Here is a 23,679-nt window from a genome sequence, read left to right on the forward strand (position 1 = left end):
GCACTCAGGAGCTGACCGTGATGACCCAGGCTGTCAGATCAGATGGAGGGTTTTGGCTTTTAATTACCCCTGCAATCTGCTCTCCCCAGAGCCCCTTAGCTTTTTCTTACCTTTATAAAGTAGTTCTTCCTGCCTCAAAGATATAGCTCCACTCCCCCTCCCCTAAATTTCCCCGGCAGCCATGCTGGATTGTGCTTGCCTCCACAGCCACATGCTGCCCTTTATCTCAATATTGTCATCTAATTGTCTTCTGGGTCCATTGTTCCCACTCAGATGTGAACTCTTCAAGGGCAGGATGGCTTCTAGCCATCTCTGTATTCCGGGTCTAACGGGGTACCTGTGTCCAGTTACTAATGAGATGGAAAGGAAGAAATATTTGGGTCACATTAGAGATGCCAGTCTATGGTGTGTGACTGCACCTTCTCTGGCCTATGGGGGCTTCTTCGATGGCAGCTGTGTACAGGATGGATTAATGTGCAGAGGAGAATGGGAGGGGGTGTTAATCTGTCAGTCTGCCTTGCATCATGGTCTTGTTTGGAAATGAAGGGGACAACTGGGTGTTTTCTTATTTGTAAAGATGAAGTCCCCCCACTGCCACAGACTGCACAGCTTTTAGATGTAGCAATAGGATTTGCCTGAGAGATGGCAGCAGCATTTTCATGACATGCATCCTAAGCATTTGGAATAGCCTAACAGATGGTTTCCTGTCACCTGTGTGAAGGCAGTTTCCACCAAGAAATTCAATGCATCAGTTGTTATGATCTCTCTATGAATCCCACAATAACCATTTGTCATTGAGTTTTAAAGAACCCTGTTGTGATAGGGGAACATGTGGGATTCTATTGTTGTTGAATTATTGTAAGTTCCCCAAAGAGTCTTTGTTTGAAAAAGAGAGAACCCATGCTGCTGGTGGCATTAGGGTCACCTCCTTCTGTGGCCACAGGTTTTGTTAGGAATGGAGGAGAGGTCTTTGATGGGTTTATGGTCAGGAGACTCAGGATGTTTAAAGTCTGCCTCAAACCAAGGGTACCCACCCTAGAGGTTCCTGAGGGAGGTGTGCGCTGAAGAACACTGATGCGTGTGGAGCGGGGTCTCACCTGGCTGTTTGCCTGGTGGTACATTATAACTCTTAAGCTCTTGGGAAGGCTGGGCTGGGACAGATGGTTCATCCTCGGGGTTGACTGGGTCAAAGTCTATCATCAGCTGAATGTTGGAAGCAGCCCTAGTGTGGACATGTGATGAAAAATGCTGATTGAGATGTTCCCTAACATACAGTCGTCCTTGCCCATGAAGGTTGGTTGCGATCTGGGACTTACGGTCAAGGTCTTCGAGTCTGACTGGATCGGCTGTGGCTTTCCCCCTTGAGAGGTCTGCCAGCCTCTCCCTGCCTTGCAAGACATCAAAATATCTTTACACCACTTTGGCTGGGCACTTTGTGATGGTACTAGCTATGAGGCTGCCCCCCCACCCCTTGCTTATGAACTGGAAAACTCAGTAATGCTAGAGTGAGAATGGGGTGCCTTGAGGGAGCTGGACATGAGCCCTCCTGGACTCTGCTTCTTGGGAGGTGCTAAGGCTATGCTTGAGGGATTATCAGGAGGCCCAGAGTCATACCCAGGGCCTGGCGCCTGCTCGCTCTGGCCCATCTGATTCCTTCCTTGCAGTGCAGTGCCCCTCAGTGCCCTGCTGTGGAGGATGGCTTTCAGGCCTTTATGTGCCACTGGCTCTTGGTGCCCAGGCGGCCAGCCGGCTAGGGTAGAGCGTGAGCTCAGTTGGCCATGCCGGCGCCTGTGAGTTGTAGGTGGGAACTGCGAGCCATGAAGCAAGCAGGCGAGCTTGGGATCTTCTCCCTGTGCTGCGGTGTTGGAGAACTTTTCCTTTTAGGAGTAGTTTTGAAAATTGTATGTGTGGGTGCAGTTTAATTATAGTCTCATTTTTCAAGTGCTGCTGTAGAAGGGTTTGTTTTTTTCTTTAGCCATGCGTCAGTTTCTTCAAAGAGCTCATCCCGGTCTGCAATTTCCAGGGTTCTGAAATATTTTAAAAATAAAGTTGTTAGCCTCTTTGAAATCTGGGCTCATGCTTCCTTTCAAACAGCAAATGATGACATGCAGGAATAGAGCAGCACGTCTTTCGCCCAGCAACATTCTGAGCTTTATTCTGTTTTCTTTTGTCATCCCCTTTCGTCCTCTCCCCGCTGCAGACAGTGGTTTTTTCAGCTCACTCGAGCACTCCTTTGCCCAGTAATCTTAGTTCTGAGAGTCTTTCCTGGGAAATAATTTAAATGCAGATAAAGCTGCATGCACAAAGATGTTTGTTTCATTTATTTATTAAAATGAAAATCTGGAGATGACCTAAATGTTGAATAGGGAACTGGCAAAAACTGCCAGACTATGACGTGTGTGCCTACAGTGGAATATTAGTGTGGCCATTAGGGCTGAGGATTCTAAAGCAAATTTAGTAGAAAAAATGCTTATAATAAAGTACAAAGTGAAAAACTTAAGTCACTACAGCATCATCTCTGCCCAAATGCATGGAAGAAAGAACCAAAGGCAGCCCAGTCACAGGTCTATGGGCGTTCAGGAGGGCAGGGAGCTTTCTTGATTCTATTGTGCATTTCCTGTAATGAGTATATGTTCTGTTAGTATCAGAATTTTAGCAAAGGAAAAAGAATTACACCCAGTGATGCTATTGTGATTGCTTTTTGGATTCTGTCCCCTGGAACTAGAGCCAGACTAGTGATAAAGCAGGAGTCTCTTGCCTGCACTGTGCTCTTGCGAATCCCGCTTTCAACATCTGGCTTGTTGTAAAAAGTGTTTAAACCAACAGGACAGTGCCCCTGCACATGTGTGAGCAAGAAATTATTAGGGATCACTTTTTAAAAAAATGCTTTCCTTCTTTCTTAATGTTATTTCTGCTTCTAGGAAAATCATCTGGAGTGGAGCTGAGTCCCCAGAATGAGCCGATGGAGAGGTGAGTTTAACGTTTGTTAAGAAGACTTTCTGGGACCTCCGTTTGGGTTTGCCTCCTTTTTTTTTTTTTTAATATTCTAGCTGCCTTCCATTCTGTAAGTTTTCTGCTTCTTGTAACTAAGACATAAATACCTATAGAACTGACTATGGCCCAGCAAAATGAAGAGGCCACTCAGGGTGTCCCGATCCCTCCATTCATTTGTTCCTGGTCACTCCTGGTATTTCTGTCAGGGATTTGAATCAGATGACATATTGCTTTTGTTGGCTCCTGGGGCCTGTAGGATGAAAGTTCTAAACTCCCTAGCCGGGAATCTGAGCCCTCCTCAAGCTGACTGGTCCTCTCTGCTCCCCTCCACACTGTTCCCTTCTTGTCGTGTACCCCATGCTCCTGTCTTATCTGCTCTTCCATTGTCTCCCCCACCCCCACCATGGCTGTGCACGAACTGTGCCCCCTGCCTCCCTCCTCATGTAGTGTGAAAGGGGCTGGAGTGAACGTGAACCAGCCCTCCCTGTACCCTCCTCCACCACAGTTATTCCTGCTTCCTCTGCAGGGAGGCTCATTCTGAAGACTCTCCTGCTTTGTGTTGTGTGAATGCCCAAGAGCACCCCAGCCCTGTTCTGATAGTTTTGGTACTTGGCATGTAATTGCATTACAGCACTTGCCTTTCCACTTGGAAAAGATCACTTGGTGTGTCTTACCTTTCCACTCCCAGAGTCCTCACAATAAGAGAGGAGCTGACCAGCATTGCAGGGTATTTGTACGTGTCAGCTGCTGCCTTAGGTGTTTCACACTTATTACTTTTGACCCTACAAAGTGTACGTTTTTATTCCCATTTTAGGGTGAGGAGGCTGACAAGTTGCCTGTTTGCCATTGAAAGGCAGAGCTGGGATTTGAACTTGGGTTTGTCAGAATCGAACACCTGTGCTCTTACGGTTACTCTACATTGTCTTTGGAAGGCAGTGACAATATGTGAATTGTAGTCCTTTTTAGCTTGCCTCTGTGGCTGTTGCAAATGCCAAGGTCTCATCCTCCTGTTACTTGTAAAGGCTCTGAATGCTATTGACACTGGAGGGAACCTTCTTTTACTTTAAAGGATGTGGCCCTTTGGACTCCTAGGGGTAAAATAAAGAAACAGAGACAGTCTGGAATGCTGAATTTTAGATTTTATTGTCATCACCAAGGCCATCAGCATCCTTACAGCAAGCATGTAGGAGGTTCACAACTCACTGGAGGACATTTTAATCAGGTCTTCTATGAATGTAAAAGATACTCCTTCTCCTCCTGCAGTAGTGCCAGAGACCCCGCCCAGTTCACCCCACTACTTCCATCCTTAGGATGGCAACCACTTCCCACTGGCAGGACGTGGAGAGGGTATAGAAGGCTCCGTCTTAGCTGAGCTCTGCAGGATGAGAGTGAAGGGCCCAGGGCTGTTGGGAGAGTGTCCCTGTCTGAGGGGAGGGAAGCTTGGCCCCTTTGAGCAGGGATCCTGGGTCAAGGCCTGAGAGGCAGGCTGGGCCTGTTGGTCCTCAGAGGCTGTGACGACTGTCCCAACACTCTTCTGCAGGAGGCAGGGAGTCCATGAGCAGGACAAGCTGGGGCTAGACATGGCCAGATTCATCATTTTGGAAGCTGATGAGTTTGGAGAGCCTTTTAGCCTTCCTCAACCAGCACTCACCCCTCTCCATTTCAGAGGATTTCTTCTTCTCCTTCTGTCCTCTCTTTGTCAGTGGCAGGCTCAGCCCTCACATGGGTCACTCCTAAGCTAATTAAACGGCTGCCCTTGGCCCACTCTGTACTCCTGTGGGCCCGCGGTGAGCCTGAGCATCCATCAGGCTGTCTGGGCAGAGCTGCATCTGGTGTTTACCTGCTAATGAATGCGTTGCAGCTTCGGAGTCCTCTGCTCTTGTCTGAGCTCATGAATAATGAGACTGTGGCCACTGACAAGAAGTAATGGGAAAGTTGGAGAGAAAGGAGCTTAAATCAAGGAGCTTATCTATAATGGAGATTCACGGGAGCTTTTCACAGTGTTCAGGCTGCTTTTCCTTGTGGCTTAGGTGGTCCTCAGGAAGTACTGGTTAATAACCACATGATTGCCAGAACCATGCCATTGGGGCCTGCTTGGGGACCTTGAGGGTTCTGAGATTTTTTAATCCATAATGCTGTTTCATGGCTTTGGGCCAGAATCCCACATTGTCCCGGGGCCTTGGAGCCAGACAGGCCTGGTTCAGGTCTGGGAGGTGCCACTTACAAACGGACACAGTGGCTGGTTTATGCTGAGCCACTGCCTTTCTGGCTCTATGGAGGACAGCACTCCCTTCCTCAGAGGGGGCCCGGGAGGCCCAGGTCAGACCCAGGCTGCTTCGTCAGAGTGAGCACTTGGGAAGCAGCTGCTGCGGACCCCTTTCCTCTCTTGTAAGCCAGACTTTGGGACAGCTACAATCCCTTCACTTTCCCTTCCTCCTTGGCTTCAGATTCAAGCAAATGGAGCCCTTCTTGTTTTTGGAATGTCATTACTTAATGTAGTAAGGAAATGAAAGGGCTGACGGAAGTCACACACGGGACAGTTCTGAAGGGAAAGTAACCTCCAGGGTTCTGATGTCACAGCCCTGCTTGGGATCTTAGTGCGGGAAATGGTTTGTCTTTCCATCCCAACCGTTAAGGACTGAGGAAGACAACGTGGACTACCAGCGTCTTCTACCCGAATCTCCCGGGCCTTTCTCCTCTCATGCTCTGTCTGATGATGAAATATCCGAGAAGTCCTTCCTCTCCCGAGAACAGAAGCAAGACAGCGTGTCCGGGCAGACTTCAGTCATGGCAGACCATTTTTCTCAAGGTAAGCTAGCTTTATTAAGCCTCGTAAACGTGGCTGTGTTTAAACACTGACCTGCTGTCTCGCCCTAGTGGCTGGAGTGTGGTGACATTTGACTGTTTCTCAGATGAAAGGAGATCCTGTGAGGGCCGGAGCTGGTCATGGAGTGTCATTTATCACCAGAGAAAACCGTGGTGGTGAAAGTGTGGGTGACTGGGAAAGGGCGTGTGGTTTTGAGTGAAGACCTGCCCTGGACTTCCCGTTTCCTTGCTCCTATAATCATGGTGTGGAGAGCCCTGGAGCTGCAGCAGTGCGAGTTTGGTTAGTGCCCAGGGTTCCTGTCACTCCTCTGCACGCAGGCTCACTCTGAAGACTCTCTGCTTTGTGTTGTATGGATGCCCAAGAGCGCCCCAGCCCTGTTCCGATAGTTTTCTACAGTGCAAAGTTTGTGATTCTGTGAATCCACCTGTTTCTCTCTAGTGTGACCCTTGGCCCATTGGACCGGGCCGTTATCTTAGTGCATTCAGTCTGCTGTAGCAGAGTACCGCAGCCTGAGTGGCTCACAAACAGCAGGAACTTGTTTCTCACAGTTCTGGAGGCTGGAAGTCCGAGATCAAGATGCTAGCCAGCATGGCTGGGTTCTGGTGAGGGTCCCCATCCAGGTGGCAGACTTCTCACTGTGTCCTTACATGGAGCCAAAAGGGCAAGAGAGCTGTCAGGGGTCTCTGTTTGGGGGCATTGATCCCATTCACGAGGGTTCCAGCCTCTTATGTCATCCCCTCCCAAGGACCATACCTCCTAATGCCATCACTTGAGAGCTGAAGGCTTTAGCAGGTGACCTTGGAGACACAGACATTCAGCCCATAACATTCTTGTTCTGCCTCTGACCTTGGGCTGAGTTCAGCCAGCCTCCCTGGGAACCTGCTCTGATCTCCCGTTTGCTTTTTCTGTTCTTGTAGTCTCTCTCTTTGGGATAAGAAGTAGGGCTTTGTGTTTGTAATTCAGTTTGCTTCAGGGAGTCCAAGGATTATATAGACCAGACCAGATAGACTGGCCATCAAACTTCCTGCAAAGGGACAGGAAGAAGATGTTTTAGGCTTTGCAGGGTCAAGGGCCCTGTGGCAGTTGCTCAGCTCCGCTGTCACACATACAAGCAGCCCCTGATATGAGTGGCAGAGCTGTGTTCCTATGAAACTGTGTTGATAGAATGGAGATGGGCTAGTATTGGCCACAGGCAGTGGTTTCCAGCCTTTTGGTGGTATAGATTCTAGTTGTCACAGTCTCTGGTCTCTCTTCTTCTCTGGGGGTTGGTAACAGTACCACCATGAGTTCTATAGCACAAACCAGACACTGGCACCTTCTTGCTAAAAGCTTTATTGATACTTGGTCACATAGGTCATTATTAAAAAAAAGTTTTTTGAAGCCATATGTAAACAACAGAACTCTTTTTTTTTCATATGCAATTTTACAGGGTGTCCCCATTCAATATGGCAAAGAAACCCAGTGGAGCCTTTGCCCAGTGGTGGCCTCTGAGGCTCCTCTAGGACTTTGAGGGCCCAGAGGAACATGGTATAGATATACCTGGAACATGATCTGTACAGTCTCAGTGTGTCTCAAAAACCAGCTGAAGTCCTCCAGCAGCGGGTTATCTGGACCTCATTTATTGGGATTTCTGCCAGTGTCCCTCTGCTATTTTTTTGTAAGTTTCTGAGTAGTTGATTCCTCCTGGTCATTTCTAGCTATAGGTCCTGCCTTTCCCTAGTTTTTAGGTCAGACTACAGATTGTTTCCCTGCCAGTGTGGGACTCAGTCCCTTTCCAAGAACCCCCGGGACCACTAGTCTGCCTTTGTGCAGACTTGATTGAGCAGGAAGGAAGCAGAAGGAAGGCGGTTGTTGCCTTGCAACCCAAGTAATGTCGAGTGGACTATGTGAGGTCCTGCTTCCTTAAAGCCCTCCTGCTGCAGGGCTGGAAGGTGCCCTCCTCCTCTTGCCTGCCCCCTCTTTCTCCCTTCGCCCTGTCTCCCCTACCTGGTTTTGTTTCCATCGTGGAGCTGTTAGGCCTCTCTTCCTCTGGTGATTCATGCCCAGGCTCTCTGGTGCCTCTTGGTGGATCACCAGGCAGTTCCTGGATGGAGACGGTGTTCTCTGGAGCCGTGCTCATGTGCCACTGTTGTCCCTCTTGGCCTGCCCTTCTCCAGCCTTTTATTCTCTGCATCTGGTTTTCATTTTGTCATGCTTATAATCTGTGGAGAGAGATCATTTACTATATTTTCTTTTCTCACATTAAATTGTATCTAAGCTTCCTGACATGCTGTTATATAATGTCATTTTTCATGGCTTTAGAATAGTCCATTGAATGACTGAATTGCAGTTTTCCTTATGTTTCCCTGTTGCTGAATGTTTCAGCCTTTTCCAGAATTTCACAATTGTGAACAGTGCCGCCGGGAGTATCTTTGAACATGAAGCTTTCCCCTTATTGGGGGCATTTTTTTTTTTTAACATTAATTCTCTAAATTGGAACTACCAGGCAAAATGATACATGAAATTATTTATCCATCTATTTTTGGCCGTTGCTTCTTACAGGATTTATGGTTTTAAAGAGGTAGCATTTGTCAGAAGGATTTATTGTAAGAGATGTTTTTCTCCCATTTCATGAAGGCCAGTGTAGTGTTTCCTTCTACCTTGGCTGCATAATTAATGATGGTGTCCAGTTCAACTGGGAGTGTTTTTTTAAGCCCCAGTGTTGTTTCGGCTCCTGGCCAGACTCAGTGGAAGCTGACTTGTATCCATGGCTGCAAAGCACTTACCAGCACAGAGCCAGCAACGAGACTTGGTAAACCAGCGAAGAAGGTTGCAGTCAAAACCGATAAGGTCCTGGCTGCCTCCAGCCTGTCTGGGCCCTGGAAGAAGATCTGCAGGGCAACCGGGAGGGGACAGGAGGTACAGTGCAGGGTGTGTCAGAGTGCGGTACGCATGGAGTCCTTCAGAGCTGGGCTGCCACGGGAGCTGCAGGCATCCACCAAATTGCTTGCCACACTTCTGGCATTAATAGCAGATAGCTGAAGGTCTGGGAATTAAGTCATCTCATAAACATTCAAATTCATGGCAAAATTACTATTTAATTAGGAAAAGATCTGTAACATTGTGCTACTTTTAAATGAAAGCCATTTTGGAGGAATTAAAACTGGGTCATAACATTAGTATAATGTTTTAAAACAAACATTACTAAGACATACTGAGTGTACCCTAATTGATGAATTAAAGACATTAGTTTTGCCTTTGGATACTTAATGTGATTACGTTTTAAACACTGACTCTAGAAACCTATCTCTAGATTGAAACTGGGCTTCCTCCTTTCTTTGTTAAAGTGATGTTTCAGAGGATGAAAACATAATACATGCCCATTTTAGGAAATTCAGAAAACTTAAATCTTTATCTATTATTAAGTATTATCTTAAAACATAATGTAGAATTTTTAAAAAATCAAAAATCTCTCATCCTACGGTAACTACTTTCAATATTCAGTGTATCACCTTCTTTTGTACATTTGTCTTTTCTGTTTGGGAAGGTTTTATATGGAGCTGTGATCATGTTGAATAGCCAATTTTGTTTGTGTTTTTTAAAATTTTCACATGATAATATGATAATGATAACCCTTTCATAATATAGTATTATACAGTTTTCATAACAATTTTAATAGCTATGTAATACTGAATCATAATGAATATACTACAGTTTATTCAACAATTTTAGGTATTTCAGTTCTTACTGTTGCATGCTGCCAAGATGAATATTTTCATGTGTTCTGCAAAATGCTTGCCAGCATCTCTGGCAATTTCTTGAAATTGAGCCCTAGAAGTAGAATTATTTGGTAAAAGACATTGAAACAAGCTTCTCTGAGGCTAATGATACAAATAGCCCCAAAAGGTCATATGCATTTATACTTGCACTAACAGGGTATATTCTTGATATTACCCTTCTTGTAGCCATTCTCAGTGGCATTGTTTTGCTTTATTTTTCAGTCTTAAATTAATAAGTGATAACCAAATAAACACATTTCTTTAAAAAATTAGCCTCAAAAATATCTGGATTCATTATGAAGGTGGTTTAATCAACTCTCAGGCAATCTAAGCAGGCCTGAAAGTGATCTGTTGGTTTCACCATAAGGAAGATTTTAAATTAATATTTGATATTGAAAAGAATAATAGGCTACATTAGAGTTAGCATTAAAATTGTATGGAATATAATTTTTTCGTGTGATGTAAAATTGCATCCTATTGGAGGGCCATAGAGAACCATCACAGAGCTGTGTCTGTGGGCCACGGACAATAGCCCAGCTCCCCAAGCCCAGGGCAGGATTGCCAGTTGCTATCTTAACACATCCGATACTGTTTGGAATTTCAAGATCCCTGCATAGTCTATAAATTATTCAATTTGTTGGGAGCTTCAGACTTTAAATTAAAAATGCCCTTCCTTCCTCTAGACTTACTAATGGAACACATACAGGAAATTCGAACTTTGAGAAAACGTTTAGAAGAATCTATTAAAACAAATGAGAAGCTGCGGAAACAGTTGGAACGGCAAGGTTCTGAGTTTGATCAAGGTAAGGAAGGACCTTCTCACAGGGCAATGCAAACCCTGAGTACTTCACATTTGCCCAGCTGAGCAGTCTGTGGACAGTGATGTCTCTATCACTGCCCAAACCTGCCACCCCTATTCTCCTGAATTGTGGATGGCCCCTCACTGGATTTTGGAAGCTGTAGAGATGTAGATAGGTATGCAAGGGGAGAACAAGGCATATTTTGTCTTTTTGTCAATAACGGATTATAAAAATGTCAGCATTTTAGCAGTCTGGTAAATCTCACATGCCAATCAAAAAGGTCACCAGTATTCCTGTATAACCATGGTTAGCTCTGAGTGAAATGATCTTCCATGAACACTAAACATATTTTCCCCATAGGTAGGACTTTCACATAAGTCAAAAATTAGCGCTTCCATTCTACCCGTTAACACTGTCCTCTCTGCCCTGCCCCACACTCTTGTTGTTTTTCTTCTGTATCTTTCTAGTGATTTTTAGAATGCAAATACAAATATATATTCTTATTCTCCCTCTCACCCAAAAGTTAACATACTGTGCATCTACTGTTCTGACCCATTTTTCATTAAACAGTATATGTTGACTTCTGTCCTTATTCTGCAGAGAGAGGGAGCCCTCATTCCATGAAGAATGTACCCTTAGCAGCTGGTATTCTGGGAAAGGCCCGCCTTTGTTTGGGTGGGGGCCGACCTGGGTGGAGATCCTGGCTCCTCTCTTTATTGCTTCATGGCTTTGGGCAGCTCACCCACCTCCCCACCTCCCAGCCTCAGTTATTTCACAAAATTGCGTCACTGCAAGATGAGGTAAGCAGTGCCCTGAGTAGGCTCTGCTTGTGCCTCACTCACTAAGTGGCTGCTGTCACCATTAGTATCAGTCTTATTTACTATTTTAGTTATTTCATAACATGACCAGTTTAACATTTAAACTGGTCCGGTGAGCATGGACCCTAATGTCATTCCCATTTTTAGAGGTGAGATTACTGACTTCAAGATAGTGCGGCACTCAGTCCCCTGTCCCCTAGTCTACTTATCCTTCCTCAATCACCCACTGTGGCCATCAGTTAAGAAGGACATCTTTTCAAAAGTACTTTGTATGCTCCAGTTCTCAAGGTAAACAGTGGTTCTGTTATTTCTCCCTTTCCTTCCCTCCATTCACTCCGCCCCCACACTGCCTCCTCCCCTTCTGGCCCCCAGGGAAATTGATTAGGAGTTATTAGTCATATCAAACTCAGGAAAGAAATACACGCCTGGGCCCTTCACATTTACTCTTGGTAATGCCTGAATTAGAATCATTTTGTTTTACATTTTCCCTGGCAAATCCAATTATAGAATTATTTGGGGGCTCAAATGGCCACCGGCTACAATGGAGCAGGCAATTGCTCTAGAGAGTAATTCCCTCTGACGGGAAGGTTTACAAAAATGCATTCATAAAGTATTTACGCTGGTGGAAAGACATGCTGTTCTCACCATGTTGTCACTGTCTCTGACAAGACAAAGAAATAAAAGGGACCCCGCCTTCCCCTGCTGTGAAATGTTCATCTTGGGAGCAGGTTTGAGAAAGGCAGGAGTCCTTACCACCTTGAGGTGGAAGTTTCTACATGCCAACATCCACCGCAGCAGAGCTTCCAGGTGCTGCTCGTTATCCAGGTTTTCTGTAGTGGTGACATTCAGAGGAAGAACTGGCCTCCTGGTCTCAAAGTGCACCCTGCTAGTTCCGGTTTGACTCTCAGATTTAGACTGTTGGGAACTGGTCCATGGCCTGGCTGTTCCTTTGGAAAGCGACTGCCTTGACTTGGGTCACTGTAGACCTGGGTAGTTTTTCCTGCTCATTCATATTACTCTTCAGTCCTGTTTTGGCTCCAGCCTATCATTAATCGTGCTATTACTACAAATGGTAATAGCAGTAACTGTAACAGTACCAGTCACTTTTATTGTGCTAATGAAGACTGAAGGACCTTATGTGACTTGCCTGAGGTCTTGTGGTTATTAAGAAGCCAGAGCCATAGTTCAACCCAGGTGTCTCTGAAATAGCACCAGAGTTCCTGGGGGAGAGTGGAGAAGGATGGTGGAGAGAGATGTTTGTGAATTAAAAGGTTGATCAGTGAAAAATTAGCAGGAAAGGAGGTTGTACTGCAGAGAGGGGCGGGCACACGCCTCTCGAGAGCTCAGTGTCCTTCTTTATGAGGAGTGAGAGCATTAGAGGTCATCACTTGTACACCAGGATGTTTTCCATTGCAGATAACAAAATATGGGTAAAAACTGGTATAAATGATGGGGGTTATGTTTCTTACACAAGAGATCCAGAGGCAAGTGGTTCTGAGGCAGGGGTTATGACTCGGCGACATCAACTCTTGGAGATGGTGTCTGTGGTAACTATGGTGGTTATGATGTTCCCATTCTCTGTGGATGGTGCCTGAAGCATGGAAAGAAAGAGACTCAGTCTTTACTCTGTCTTCCTTTTGTAGTAAGGGGAAGTCTGCCCTGAAGCCTCTGAAGGTCTCATTGGCCAGCAGAGACCCATGACCATGTCTGGCTGCAGGGTAGCTGGGCAAGCAGGGGCTGGCATTGGGTTGCAGCGTAGCAAGTGGACTCAGTATGGAAGCCATGTGGATGAGGTGGCCTGCACACAGTAGTAGGTGCTCTCCCGAGGGAGCTGAGAATGGGAGCACTGTAGTGGTGCAGACAAGGAAGCGCCGGGCATGGGGAGTGTCATCTAAGCTGGATGTAGAAGAAGGGTAGGGGTTCAGCAGTGGACGACAGCATGATGAAATCTTCACAGTGAGGAGTGGCCTCCCTCACAGTTTGCCTAGCTTTTGACCCTGACCTTTATAGCATACACTCAGAGACTGTGAATTTAGCTAAGAGTTGAAGGTGTCTTTGTCAGGCAAAGAAGGAACCTCATTCTGCAAGGGGTGTGACCATATGGTGTGCCTGGGGCCCAGAAGTGGCCCCGTTTGATTGCATTTAAGGGCCTTAGGGTTCTGAATGGAGAGGGGTGCAGTGTGCCAGGAGACTGGGAAGTTTGGACCTTGTGTTTTGATTGTCTTTTGCAGTACTGGGCCATTAGAGGTTTTTGAGCAGAGAAGTACAAGAAAGGATTGTATTTAGGATGACAACACCATGGGCAGAGGGCAGGGCGGCCAGGTCACAGCAAGGCCTGAGGCCTGAAGGGTGGGGACAGGAGAGACACTTCGGTGCTTGGCATCTTGGGAAAGCAGCAGCAGCGTGTCTGGGCTCAGGCCAGATCTTGTGGTGGTACTGCCCCTGAGGCAGGGCACAGGTAAGAGAGTGGTGAAGGGGGCAGTTCAGCAGGGTGGAGGCCCAGCAGACCTTGGGTACGTGAGTTTGCACTTTGGGAGGTTGAGACTGTCACCCACTCACCCACCCTGGCCCTGGCTCCTGGTGCATTCATCTCAGGGGCGGTAAGGCCTGGGTCCCCTCCTGCCACCTTTTCAGGCTCACTCTCATTTCCCTTTGGGCTCTGAAATAACTTGGATGCTTCCCAGGGCTGATTTTCACTGCATGTTGTGTTTCCTCAGTGTTCAGAACTCCTTTCCAGGAAGTTCTAGCCATACTGACCTGGAGATGGTCCCTGAAGTGCTTCTGCTTGTGTTTTAATAGGGGCTACAAACATTTTGGCTTATGGTTCAGAGCTGCACAATTCTCTCACCTCAGAGATTAATTTCCTGAGGAAGCAGAACCAGACGCTCAATGCAATGCTCCTGAAGGGGTCTCAAGGTAAGAAATAGAGGAGCTGCCTGCAGCCAGGGCCCCAAAACCTCCATGCTAGGCAAAGAATGCAGGTGTTGGAGTTGGAGCAACCTAGGTTGAGTCCTGTGGCCCTGTGACAGCTTTACAGGGTGTCATTGTCACAACAGTCCTGTGAGATATTCCTCTGTTGTAGCTGAGAAAAATGTGGTACAGGGAGGTTAGGGGATACCTCATAGGACTGTTGTGACAATCAAATTGCACAAAGCTCTCAGCACAGTGTCTCTAAGGGTCTCAGCAAACGTTACTGTATTTCCTTGTCACTCATGCCCTCTACACAGCTACCTCTCATTTGTCTTGGTTCCCAGTGGAAGAGAAAAGGGCTGGGAATGGTTTGCTCAACCAGAGATTTCCAACAACCAGCAGAGTTTCATCCAGCGGTTCTTAAAAAGACCCTCTTTTAGTTCTTTCTATATGGAGCTTAGCTCCTAAGAACCTGCCTTATGCTACATTTTAGTGCTTAAAACAATTTTGGAACGAGATATTAGTATCCCTGTTTTCCACAAAAGAAACGAAGGCCTAGGGAATTGCCCTGCCAGCAGTCACAGAGCTAGACGGTGGTTGAAGCTGGAACTTGGGCCAGCTTACCTGCTTTCCCCAGGGGATATTGATGTGATTTGGGTTTTAGAAATGAAGTTGGGGCTTTGGAGATCATTCATTCTGTAGACATCCCCAACTCCAGTTCTGAGTCAGGGCCGATTACGGAAATCAGTGAGTCCTGGTCCTTCTCTCAGGCTCTTGTAGTCTAATGGGAGAGACATCCAGACATCCCACAGCAGGCCAGCATGAGGAGTGGCCCTGATGAAGCCGGTGCAGGGAGCACAGGACCCTGGAGAGACTGGTCATCAAGAGCCTAGTCTAGAAGGATGAGGAGGGGTTAGCCAGGGTAGCTCAGGGTAGAGAACCGGGACCTTTGAAATGGAAGGGAGAGAGCAGGTCCAGCCCCGCTCAGAGGTGAGGAGCATACAGGCTGGCCAGGGATGATGGGCAGCTGTGTCTGCCTCTGCCACTTACTGGCATTTTGGCTGCAGGGAAGTCTTAACCTCATTGATCCCCAATTTCCTGCCTGTAAGATGGCAGAACAGTAGTGCCTCCCTCAGAGGTTTGCAGTGAAGGTTAACTATGTTGGTGTGTGCGGGTCTTTATGTGACACCTGTGCAGTGTGCTGTGCCATGGCCATCCCACCATCCCGCTGCTCACCCCTCACCCATATGGGTTCTTTCAACTCCAGCCTGCATACAAAACCCTGTGCTGACCCTTTTCTTCACCACAGCACATGTGAGGAAGCTGAGACACAGAGAAGTAGAGACCCTTGCTCAGGGTCCTGTAGTCAGTAAATGAAGGAGCAACCCTTGAACCCACCACACTGCCCCCAGCACCCTGCTCTGAGCCTCTTTGTCTCCTGCACCTCTGGGGAGGGTTTTGCTCCTCAGGAGAGTTGAGGCCCTCACAGAGGGTCCGTTCTGCACAGCTCTGCTGGCCTGTTGGGAGGCAGGGAAGGCCGCGCGCTTTCCATACCTGCCGCCAGAGTTTGGGGCCCTGCTTCTTTCTTTCTAGTTTCTACACATTTGTGCTCTATGGAAGAAAAGTAACCAGGTTTTCAGGGCCCATTATTTAATAGAAAATTAAACAGGCCCATTTTATGCCAGTGACGTTTAATCTGCAGCCTTGATGTTGACAGATTTATCTGCCCAAAATGCATAAGATAATTGGAACACCAAAATCATAAATGTCAGATTAAATCTCATTCCTTTTTGTATTCTTGGAGTGCTCGAACTGAAGTGCTCTATCTGCGTAATAAGGTTGGAAAAAAACAAATGGTGTCCCTTCTCAGTGGCACTTTTTGGTGTTTGCAGATAAACAGAAAGAGAATGAAAAATTACGAGAGTCCCTCTCCGGGAACGTGGCGAGCCTGGAGCGCCTGCAGCAGGAGCATGCCTCTGTGCGGGGAGAAAACGAGAGGCTGCGGAAGGAAGTCAGCGAGAGGGACAGGCTCAACCAGCAGCTGAGCCAGGAGCTGGACAGGTGGGGCCTAGTTCCCCACCCTGATGGCCCCCTCAGCCAGGCTCTGGGGGTGTAGTCCCAGGGTGAGGCACAGTAGCTTCTCTCCTAATGTGCAGGGATAGACAGAAGCACACCATATATCGGGTGGGCATGAAATATGGGGAATGACCATCTAAAGAAGGAGGGGGCTGGGGATGTGGCTCAAGTGGTAGCGCGCTCGCCTAGCATGCGTGCGGCCCGGGTTCGATCCTCAGCACCACGTACAAACAAAGATGTTGTGTCCGCCGATAACTAAAAAATAAATATTAAAATTCTCTCTCTCTCTTTCTCTCTCTCTCCTCTCTCACTCTCTCTAAAAATAAATAAATAAATAAATAAAAATAAAAACTCTATACATCTTTGTATGAATATTACATAAAGTTTAAAAAAAAAAATAAAAAATAAAGAAGGAGGGGTGGGGCGGGCTGTTGTTCTCCATCTTTCCATCTCTGTAAAGGTGCCCTTTGGGTGGAGAACCCCAAGGAGGGTGTGATATTGCAACCCTCTTGGGAAGTTGTTTGGCAGAGGGCGCCTGGCCCGAGGCAAACAGGGGGCCTGTTCATCTGGAGGAGAGGACGTGGTAGGGGCGAGGTGGCCAGAATCACATAAGGCCTCCTAGCTGTAGAAGGACTTTGGTTTTTACTCTGTGTGGCATAGGAAGCCACTGGGAGATTCCCAGCAGAGGAGTGACATTTTCAAAGGATCCTATTGCTCCCTCTTTTGCGGTTTTCCCCTTAGACTCACATCCCGTGTTTTCAGTTGTTCGTGTTGGCTCCCAGCAGTGCCCTGCTCCTTCAGAGCTCCCATCACCACCTTGGCTGCCCGTGCTGGGTGGTGATGTAGATAAACCACTGTCTTTGCCGGCAGGCGATCCCGGTGTAGGTCCTAGCTCTGCTCTGAGCTGTGCACCCCTGGGTAGGGGACACAACCCTTTTGAACTTAGCTTCCTCTTGTCTCTGAATCGAGGATTACAGAGCACATTCCTTCCAGGGTGTCTGTGAAGACTACAGGAAAGAGGGTAAAGGGCTGGACACGGGGGCCCTTGGGAAACAGATCTGCAGTGTAGTTCTTAAACCATGCTGTTTTTGTCCTCACTCTTCTGGCCGAGTGGCTTGGGGGATGAGTAAGCCACCTTGAAGTGCAGTTAACCTCTCCTCCCCACGGGGGGCGTTGCAGGGCACAGAAGGAGGTCCAGTGGAGGCAGCAGCTGCTCTCACAGAACCACAAGTTGCTCCAGTCTCTCCGCGTGGAGCTGAAGGTGTATGTGAGGCTGGATGAGGAGCACCAGAGGCTACGGCAAGGTACTGGACCCTGGGGACCAGGCTCTTTATGTCCCAGAGCTGTGGCAGGAGCAGCCTGTGGCACAGCCTGTGGCAGGAGCAGCAGGGCAGGGCTCTGGCTCCATGCCCTTTCTCCAAATGCTGTCATCAGACTCTGCATGACCCTGGGGGTAAACGTGGTTTATTTGAAGCCAGCTCTTTGGCCTACTTCTCTTAAATAGGAGCAGGAAACATGGAAGGACATAGGCTCAGGCATCCTGCCAGCTCAGTTCTAGAGTGTCACTCCCTCGACCTGGCTGTGTGTCCTACAGCAGGTCACCTCACCCTTTGGGCCTATTCCTGCCTTGGGAAACATGTCTGTTAAAATCCACCGTGTGGAGTTGTTAAAGTTGAACAGATCATGTGTTAAGCGCCCTAACGTACTCCCCGACACACAGTAGACGCTTAAGAAATAACTTTCATTACAGGTTTCCTGCTAGTGTGTGTTTCTTTTTGCCCATTCATTCAGCAAACAGTTACAGTGCCTACCATGTGCTGAACCTTGTTGGCCCTGGTCTTGTCTGTATTTCAAGAGAGATACCAGATCAGAGTGACTCAAGTATAAGGTCTAATGTTTCAGAATCAATTTTGAGGTGTAGTGGGATTTTTTTAAACTAATTTTCCAGATGGTTTCTCCCTATTGAAAGTTTATCTAGAAAAGGGTCATCTCACAGCTTTCATTTCTTCTCAAGTTGCTTCTCTTATTCTTGCTGTTGTGCCTTTTTAATATACTGTGGCTCTTAAAATCATCCCCTTTCATTCTATAATTCCAGCCCAAATAGATTTTATTACTACTAGACATAATTTCAGGGTTTGGTGTGCAATTTGCTAGGCTTTTATGGCCAGAAGTGAAAATTAATTTCCAGCTCTTATTTAGCCTGTGGAATAGCAGCAATTAAGTCAGCCAATATTTTTGTTTTTAAAGTCGAGTTGTTATTTTAAATTGTACCTAGTTCTCAGTAAGGGGGAGGTTGATGGTGGTGTGCGGATTGAAAATGCCATTGAGTTCCTTTGATGGCTGACCCTTTATTTGTGGAAGATGTCAAGACTTCCCTCTGCACATGTCCACAGAGACTGGAGCAGAGGCACCAGAAGGCTGGAAGGGGCAGGAGCTTCTCAGTGACCTGCACGACCTCCTGACGGAGATCCAGGCTCTGCGGGCACAGTTGGAAGGTGGCATCAAAACCAATAGCACCTTACAGAGCAAGCTGGAGGAGCAGCTGGCACAGGGGGAGAAGGCGGCCCAGGAAGGAGACCTCAGTCTGGCTGTCCAAGCCCCGGGTGTCCCTGATTGGACCCTACAGCTAGACAAACACGGTATGGCATCTGCACATCTGTGTATTATGTGTGAACTTCTGAGTGATGCCCCTGCCCATGGAGATGTCCTTCCATAGACAGTAGATTCACTGCACCCTCGGAGCCGGGCGCCTGATGGCTAATTAACTGTTACCTCTGGCACAATGGCATACTCTGGGTGTCTTGGTTCTCTGGAAGTGGAGCTTGGGCTTCCAGCCACCCTGATGGCCTATAGTCTTGTTCCCTCGTATCTATTTCGTCCTGCCCATGCCACTCGGAGGCTGAGAAACCTCTTTAGTCTTCTCGTTACCCTTCAAAGAGAACCCCACCTCTTACTCTGACTTGCAGTGCCCTCTCGGTCTGGGAAGCCTCCTGGTAGGGAACACCTGGGCCTGTTTTGCGTTTGCTGGTGGCCTGTCAGCCCTGGAGAGTTTGTGAGGGGAGCAGAGAGAGGACCAGACAGACATTCCTGCCCCAGCCCAGCCAAACCCAGGACAAACCAGCAAGTGGTCGACTCAGTGCCCCTGACCAGGCAATCCCTTTTACGGTGTAGACAAAGGAATTGGAGCTAAAAATGACATGGCACTATTCATTTCAGCTCTCAGTCCAGAGCTGTTCCTGACCCCACCCGACCTCGAGCCTCAGGTGCCTGGAGATTGTCATTCTGATGCCCATAAGGTGACTGTGCGTGTTCAGTGGAGCGAGGAATATTGACATGCTTTATAGACAAGGATTGTGCAAAAGTTTATCATCACTTGGATTGAGAATCAAGTCTATTGCCTTTAATTTTGAAAGTTCAGATGTCTTAAAAGGAGAACCCAGTCAGCTTTAGCACTGTCATTGATTGGTTCATTGATTTCTTCTTGATAAGGATCTTAAAACTTTAACCAAAAAGATGATGTAACAATATAAGGAAAAAAGGTTGGGAAAAAAATTCTTTGCATATTTTTCTTCATTTGTTAATCAGAAACAGGCTTGAGTTTATATTGTTCAAATTGTTTTTTGTACCATTTTTCTGTTTGGGGGCTTTTTTGTACATTTTGTTTTTGTTTTTTAGCAGTGCTGGGGATGGAACCCAGGGCTGTGGTCTTGGATTAAAGTGATTCTTCCCAGGGGCTGACTTCGTGGAGCTGTCCTCCTGGCTTCCTGGGCCTGGAAACCATAGTGCACCCTTGGCAGGGATGGAGGAAGCATGGATGGGGAATCCTCAGACCTAGACACCAACCTTGCTTGTTTATGCTGCCCCGTGGTCTCCCTGTCCCTGAAGTCTGAATTACAGTGCCAGCCTGCCTGTTAGGCTTTTGAGAGCTTAATAGCTTTCCGGATGTAAAAGTGCTTTCCAAGTTATAAAGTGTTGCTTGGATCGTCTTGAGCACCTGTTGATTTTGCCTTTTTACGATGTTTGAAATGTGTCACCCCCATATTCTGCAGGCCGCTCCCTCTCTCTCAGGTTACTGCAGCAGCCTTCAAGCTTGCTCCTCCAGGACCAAACTGAGATCTCAACCAGGCGCTGCCCAGCCTGACGCCCCTGAGTAGGTCCCACAGCCCTCCTGGTTCTGGCCTTGCACCCTCCTGTGTCTTCCCGGCATCAGGGCCTTGGCCACAGGACCTGCTTATTTCTCCCCGAATGACAGTTCACGTCCTTGTGAGCTTGTACCTGCCTGCTCCCCCCTCTGCTTGGCATTTTTTCCCTCCTTCCCAGGGATCAGTCACAGTGGTCCTGAAACATAACACAGGGGTCGGCCTTTGGGAAGCCATGCTGGGGTCAGCACCGTCCCCCAGCACCCACAGCCCTGTGCTTCTCTCCTCCATCCTGAGCACACCGAGACAAAACTGCCTGTTTCTTGTCTGACAAGAGGGTTTTCCTAGGAAGGGGCTGGGCCCAGTCACTCTTTCTCTGTTGTCCTGACCAGGTCCAGTAGGACTGAAGTCCAGGGAGAATTTGAATGAATGCTGTGTTTCTGAACAAATGTGTTTGGATGAGACACTGTACTCTCAGTCACTTCTTTCTCAATCATGGAAGGCATGATTCTCTTGTTTTGCATGTTACAGATGATAACAAATGTCCCCTGGCAAGCAGTAATTCCTCTGACCTTGAATCCACCCGGGCTGTGATGCCAAAGTCAGGTACAAAATTGAAGTCTGAGTAACTGAAGCAGCATGGGGTGTGGCAGTGGTATTTTTAAATTGAATCAAAGGGGGTCCCTGGTCCCAACTAGGTGTTTGGCAGGGGTTTGGGGATCAGCATATAAGCTCTGAACACAGGGTGCTACCAAGTAGATTGATGTTCCACTTCTCATTTTGCAGTTTCAGAGACTCCTCCACTCTCTGGAAATGACGTAGACTCCTTCTCCTGCATCAGTGGCAGCTCTGTAACCAGCACCCCTTGCCTGCCCCGCATGGCTGCTCGTCTGTGGGCCAGCAGGAGTGGCCGCCACATCCTGGGCCTGATCGAGGACTATGATGCGTTGTGTGAGCAGATCCACCAGGGACAGAGGCTTCTTGCTGAGATGGACATGCAAACCCAAGAGGCTTCCAGCCCCATGGGTCAAGAGCTGAGGACAAAGGTAATCTGGCTGCTAGAGTAGGGGAAGGGAGGTGCTCACTGGGGCAATGAGTGGGAAGAACTGACTGAGGGTGCTTGGAGACAAGTGCACAGTTGTCCTCAGTAGGGCTCTAAAAAGAGGGACCAGAAGGTGTCGGCCAAGAAAGGTCAGAGTCAGGTCCTGTGTGGGAAACTGTTGGTGGCTGCGGGAGGACATCTGGTTGAGGTTTGTACCCTGCGTTATTGTGGCTACTTCATAGGGATCTGCTGATCTGTGCCCATGTCGGCCTGTCTGTCGAGTCTCATCCAGTCTTCTGTCCCTCTGTGTGTCCAGCTGTTCATCTAGCTAGTCTCCCTCCCTATGTCCAGCCACCCAGTGTGCTCAGGTTCTGAGGATCCTGTGGAGAAGATGGAGGGCCTCATCCTCTTGAGGCAGACCCCACTTTACTGCACTTACCATACCATGCTAGCTCACCCCACACCTCCCCAGCTCATACCTCGCTGTCTCCCAGTGTCATACCACACTACGTCATATCACAACATGCCATCCCCCAGTGTCACACTACACCATGCCACATCATCTCCTAGTGTCACGCCACACCACACTATATCACACTACGTCCCCACTGTCATACCACACCACACCACACCACATCACACCACGCTGTCCTCTAGTGTCACACCACACCATGCCACATCATCCCCCGGTGTCACGCCACACCACACTATATCACACTTGTCCCCCAGTGTCATACCATACCACACCATATCACACCACACCATCCCCTGGTGTCACGCCACACCACACTATATCACACTTGTCCCCCAGTGTCATACCATACCACACCATATCACACCACACCATCCCCTGGTGTCACGCCACACCATACTGTACCATACCATACCATGGCACACCATACCCCAGTATTGTGCCACATATCATACTACGCCATACCACGTCATACTGCACTACACCACACGCCACACCACGTCATACTGCGCTACACCACACGCCACACCACGTCATACTGCGCCACACCATGCCACACTGTGCCATACCACACCACATCATACTGTGCCACACCACACGCCACACCACGTCATACTGCGCTACACCACACACCATACCACGTCATACCGTGCCACACCATGCCACACTGTGCCATACCACACCACATCATACTGTGCCACACCACATGCCATACCACGTCATACTGCGCCACACCACACCATAATTTCTACAACTGCCTTGTGATGAGCTTGCCAGTTTGAGAAACCCTACATCCAACCCAGGATGGTTGGCGGCTCCATCTCTTCCCCATAGCTTTCTGTGTGACATTTTATTTCCTCACCACAACCCTGGGAAGCAGTGATGTCATGCCCACTTTAGAGATGCTGAGAAGTAGCTTGGAGCAGTTCACATCTGAACTCAGCTCCCTGTCCTCCAGGGTGCTCGCTTCCCATGTTGTAGGACAGCATTAGTCACCAGACTTACCTGTGCAGAAGCTGCCACTTCTGCCTGGGCAGAGGCTCTGAGGAGCTCAGGTTGCGGGCTAACTTCTGCCTGCCTGCCTGCCCAACGGCATGTTCCCTCTCCTGCCATGGGTCCTACTCTGAGTAGGCTAGGCTTATGCGCCATCCCTACCTTCTTTCCACAGCCTGTCTCCAGCCCAGGTTCCCTCCGTCCTGGAACCCCCTCAGCCTCTTTTACCTCCCTCTTCCCGCGCCCCATCCCGCTGGACTCCTCCCCGAATTGTTGCCTTTTGTCCAGACCCAGCTGTTGGGCATGTGCTTCCTCACTCGCCTCCTCCAAGGCTTGGGGACAGGTACACCCCCACGCGCAAGCTGGACCAGACCGCAAGCTTGGGTCACATTCCTGATCTCTCTTCCGGGGTCTTTACTGGAGATGCCTGAGCCCCCTGCTTCCCCATACCTGATTTGACTTTTTAATTTTGTTGTATTATAAAAATCAATTTTGCCTTTTATGTTCTACTGGACAGATGAACTCTTGGAGAACAGGGAGAGGGGCTGCTTTATTCTGCTTTATTTGTCCATCACCTGGCACAAGACCGATGTGCTTGCTGAATATTTGTTGAATAAATTAATAGATATTAATAAGATGCTTTTTATTTTCTGATTGAAATTTTTATTGCATAAAAACTAGAAATTATAGAAAAGCATAAAAACATTTATTAATACACTACCCCTGAAGGTCAGCACTTACAATTTTGATGTGTACTTCTAGGACATTCGAAAGTTTATCAGACCTACACATAACTGTGTGTTCCACATGTTTTACTAACAAGAGGTTGATGCTTTTTCCATCTCATTTG

General features: G+C 47.9%; 1 protein-coding gene across 6 annotated transcripts in view; it reads left to right on the plus strand.

Annotated features, from left to right (window-relative positions):
- Nucleotides 1–23,679, plus strand: part of Cdk5rap2 (CDK5 regulatory subunit associated protein 2) — a 186,539-nt gene that overhangs the window by 145,030 nt on the left and 17,830 nt on the right. For 5 of the 6 annotated variants that reach the window (XM_076845603.2, XM_076845608.2, XM_076845604.2 and 2 more), the window contains 9 exons: nucleotides 2,922–2,970; nucleotides 5,631–5,803; nucleotides 10,263–10,382; nucleotides 13,997–14,113; nucleotides 16,000–16,168; nucleotides 17,363–17,487; nucleotides 18,577–18,822; nucleotides 20,854–20,928; nucleotides 21,109–21,368. In XM_076845603.2, the coding sequence (XP_076701718.1) occupies nucleotides 2,922–2,970; nucleotides 5,631–5,803; nucleotides 10,263–10,382; nucleotides 13,997–14,113; nucleotides 16,000–16,168; nucleotides 17,363–17,487; nucleotides 18,577–18,822; nucleotides 20,854–20,928; nucleotides 21,109–21,368 (1,334 nt within the window). The remainder of the gene's footprint in view (nucleotides 1–2,921; nucleotides 2,971–5,630; nucleotides 5,804–10,262; nucleotides 10,383–13,996; nucleotides 14,114–15,999; nucleotides 16,169–17,362; nucleotides 17,488–18,576; nucleotides 18,823–20,853; nucleotides 20,929–21,108; nucleotides 21,369–23,679) is intronic. The other variant, XM_077108812.1, reaches the window with a different exon arrangement.

This window comes from Callospermophilus lateralis, chromosome 2, assembly GCF_048772815.1.
Source record: "Callospermophilus lateralis isolate mCalLat2 chromosome 2, mCalLat2.hap1, whole genome shotgun sequence".
Classification (NCBI taxonomy): domain Eukaryota; kingdom Metazoa; phylum Chordata; class Mammalia; order Rodentia; family Sciuridae; genus Callospermophilus; species Callospermophilus lateralis.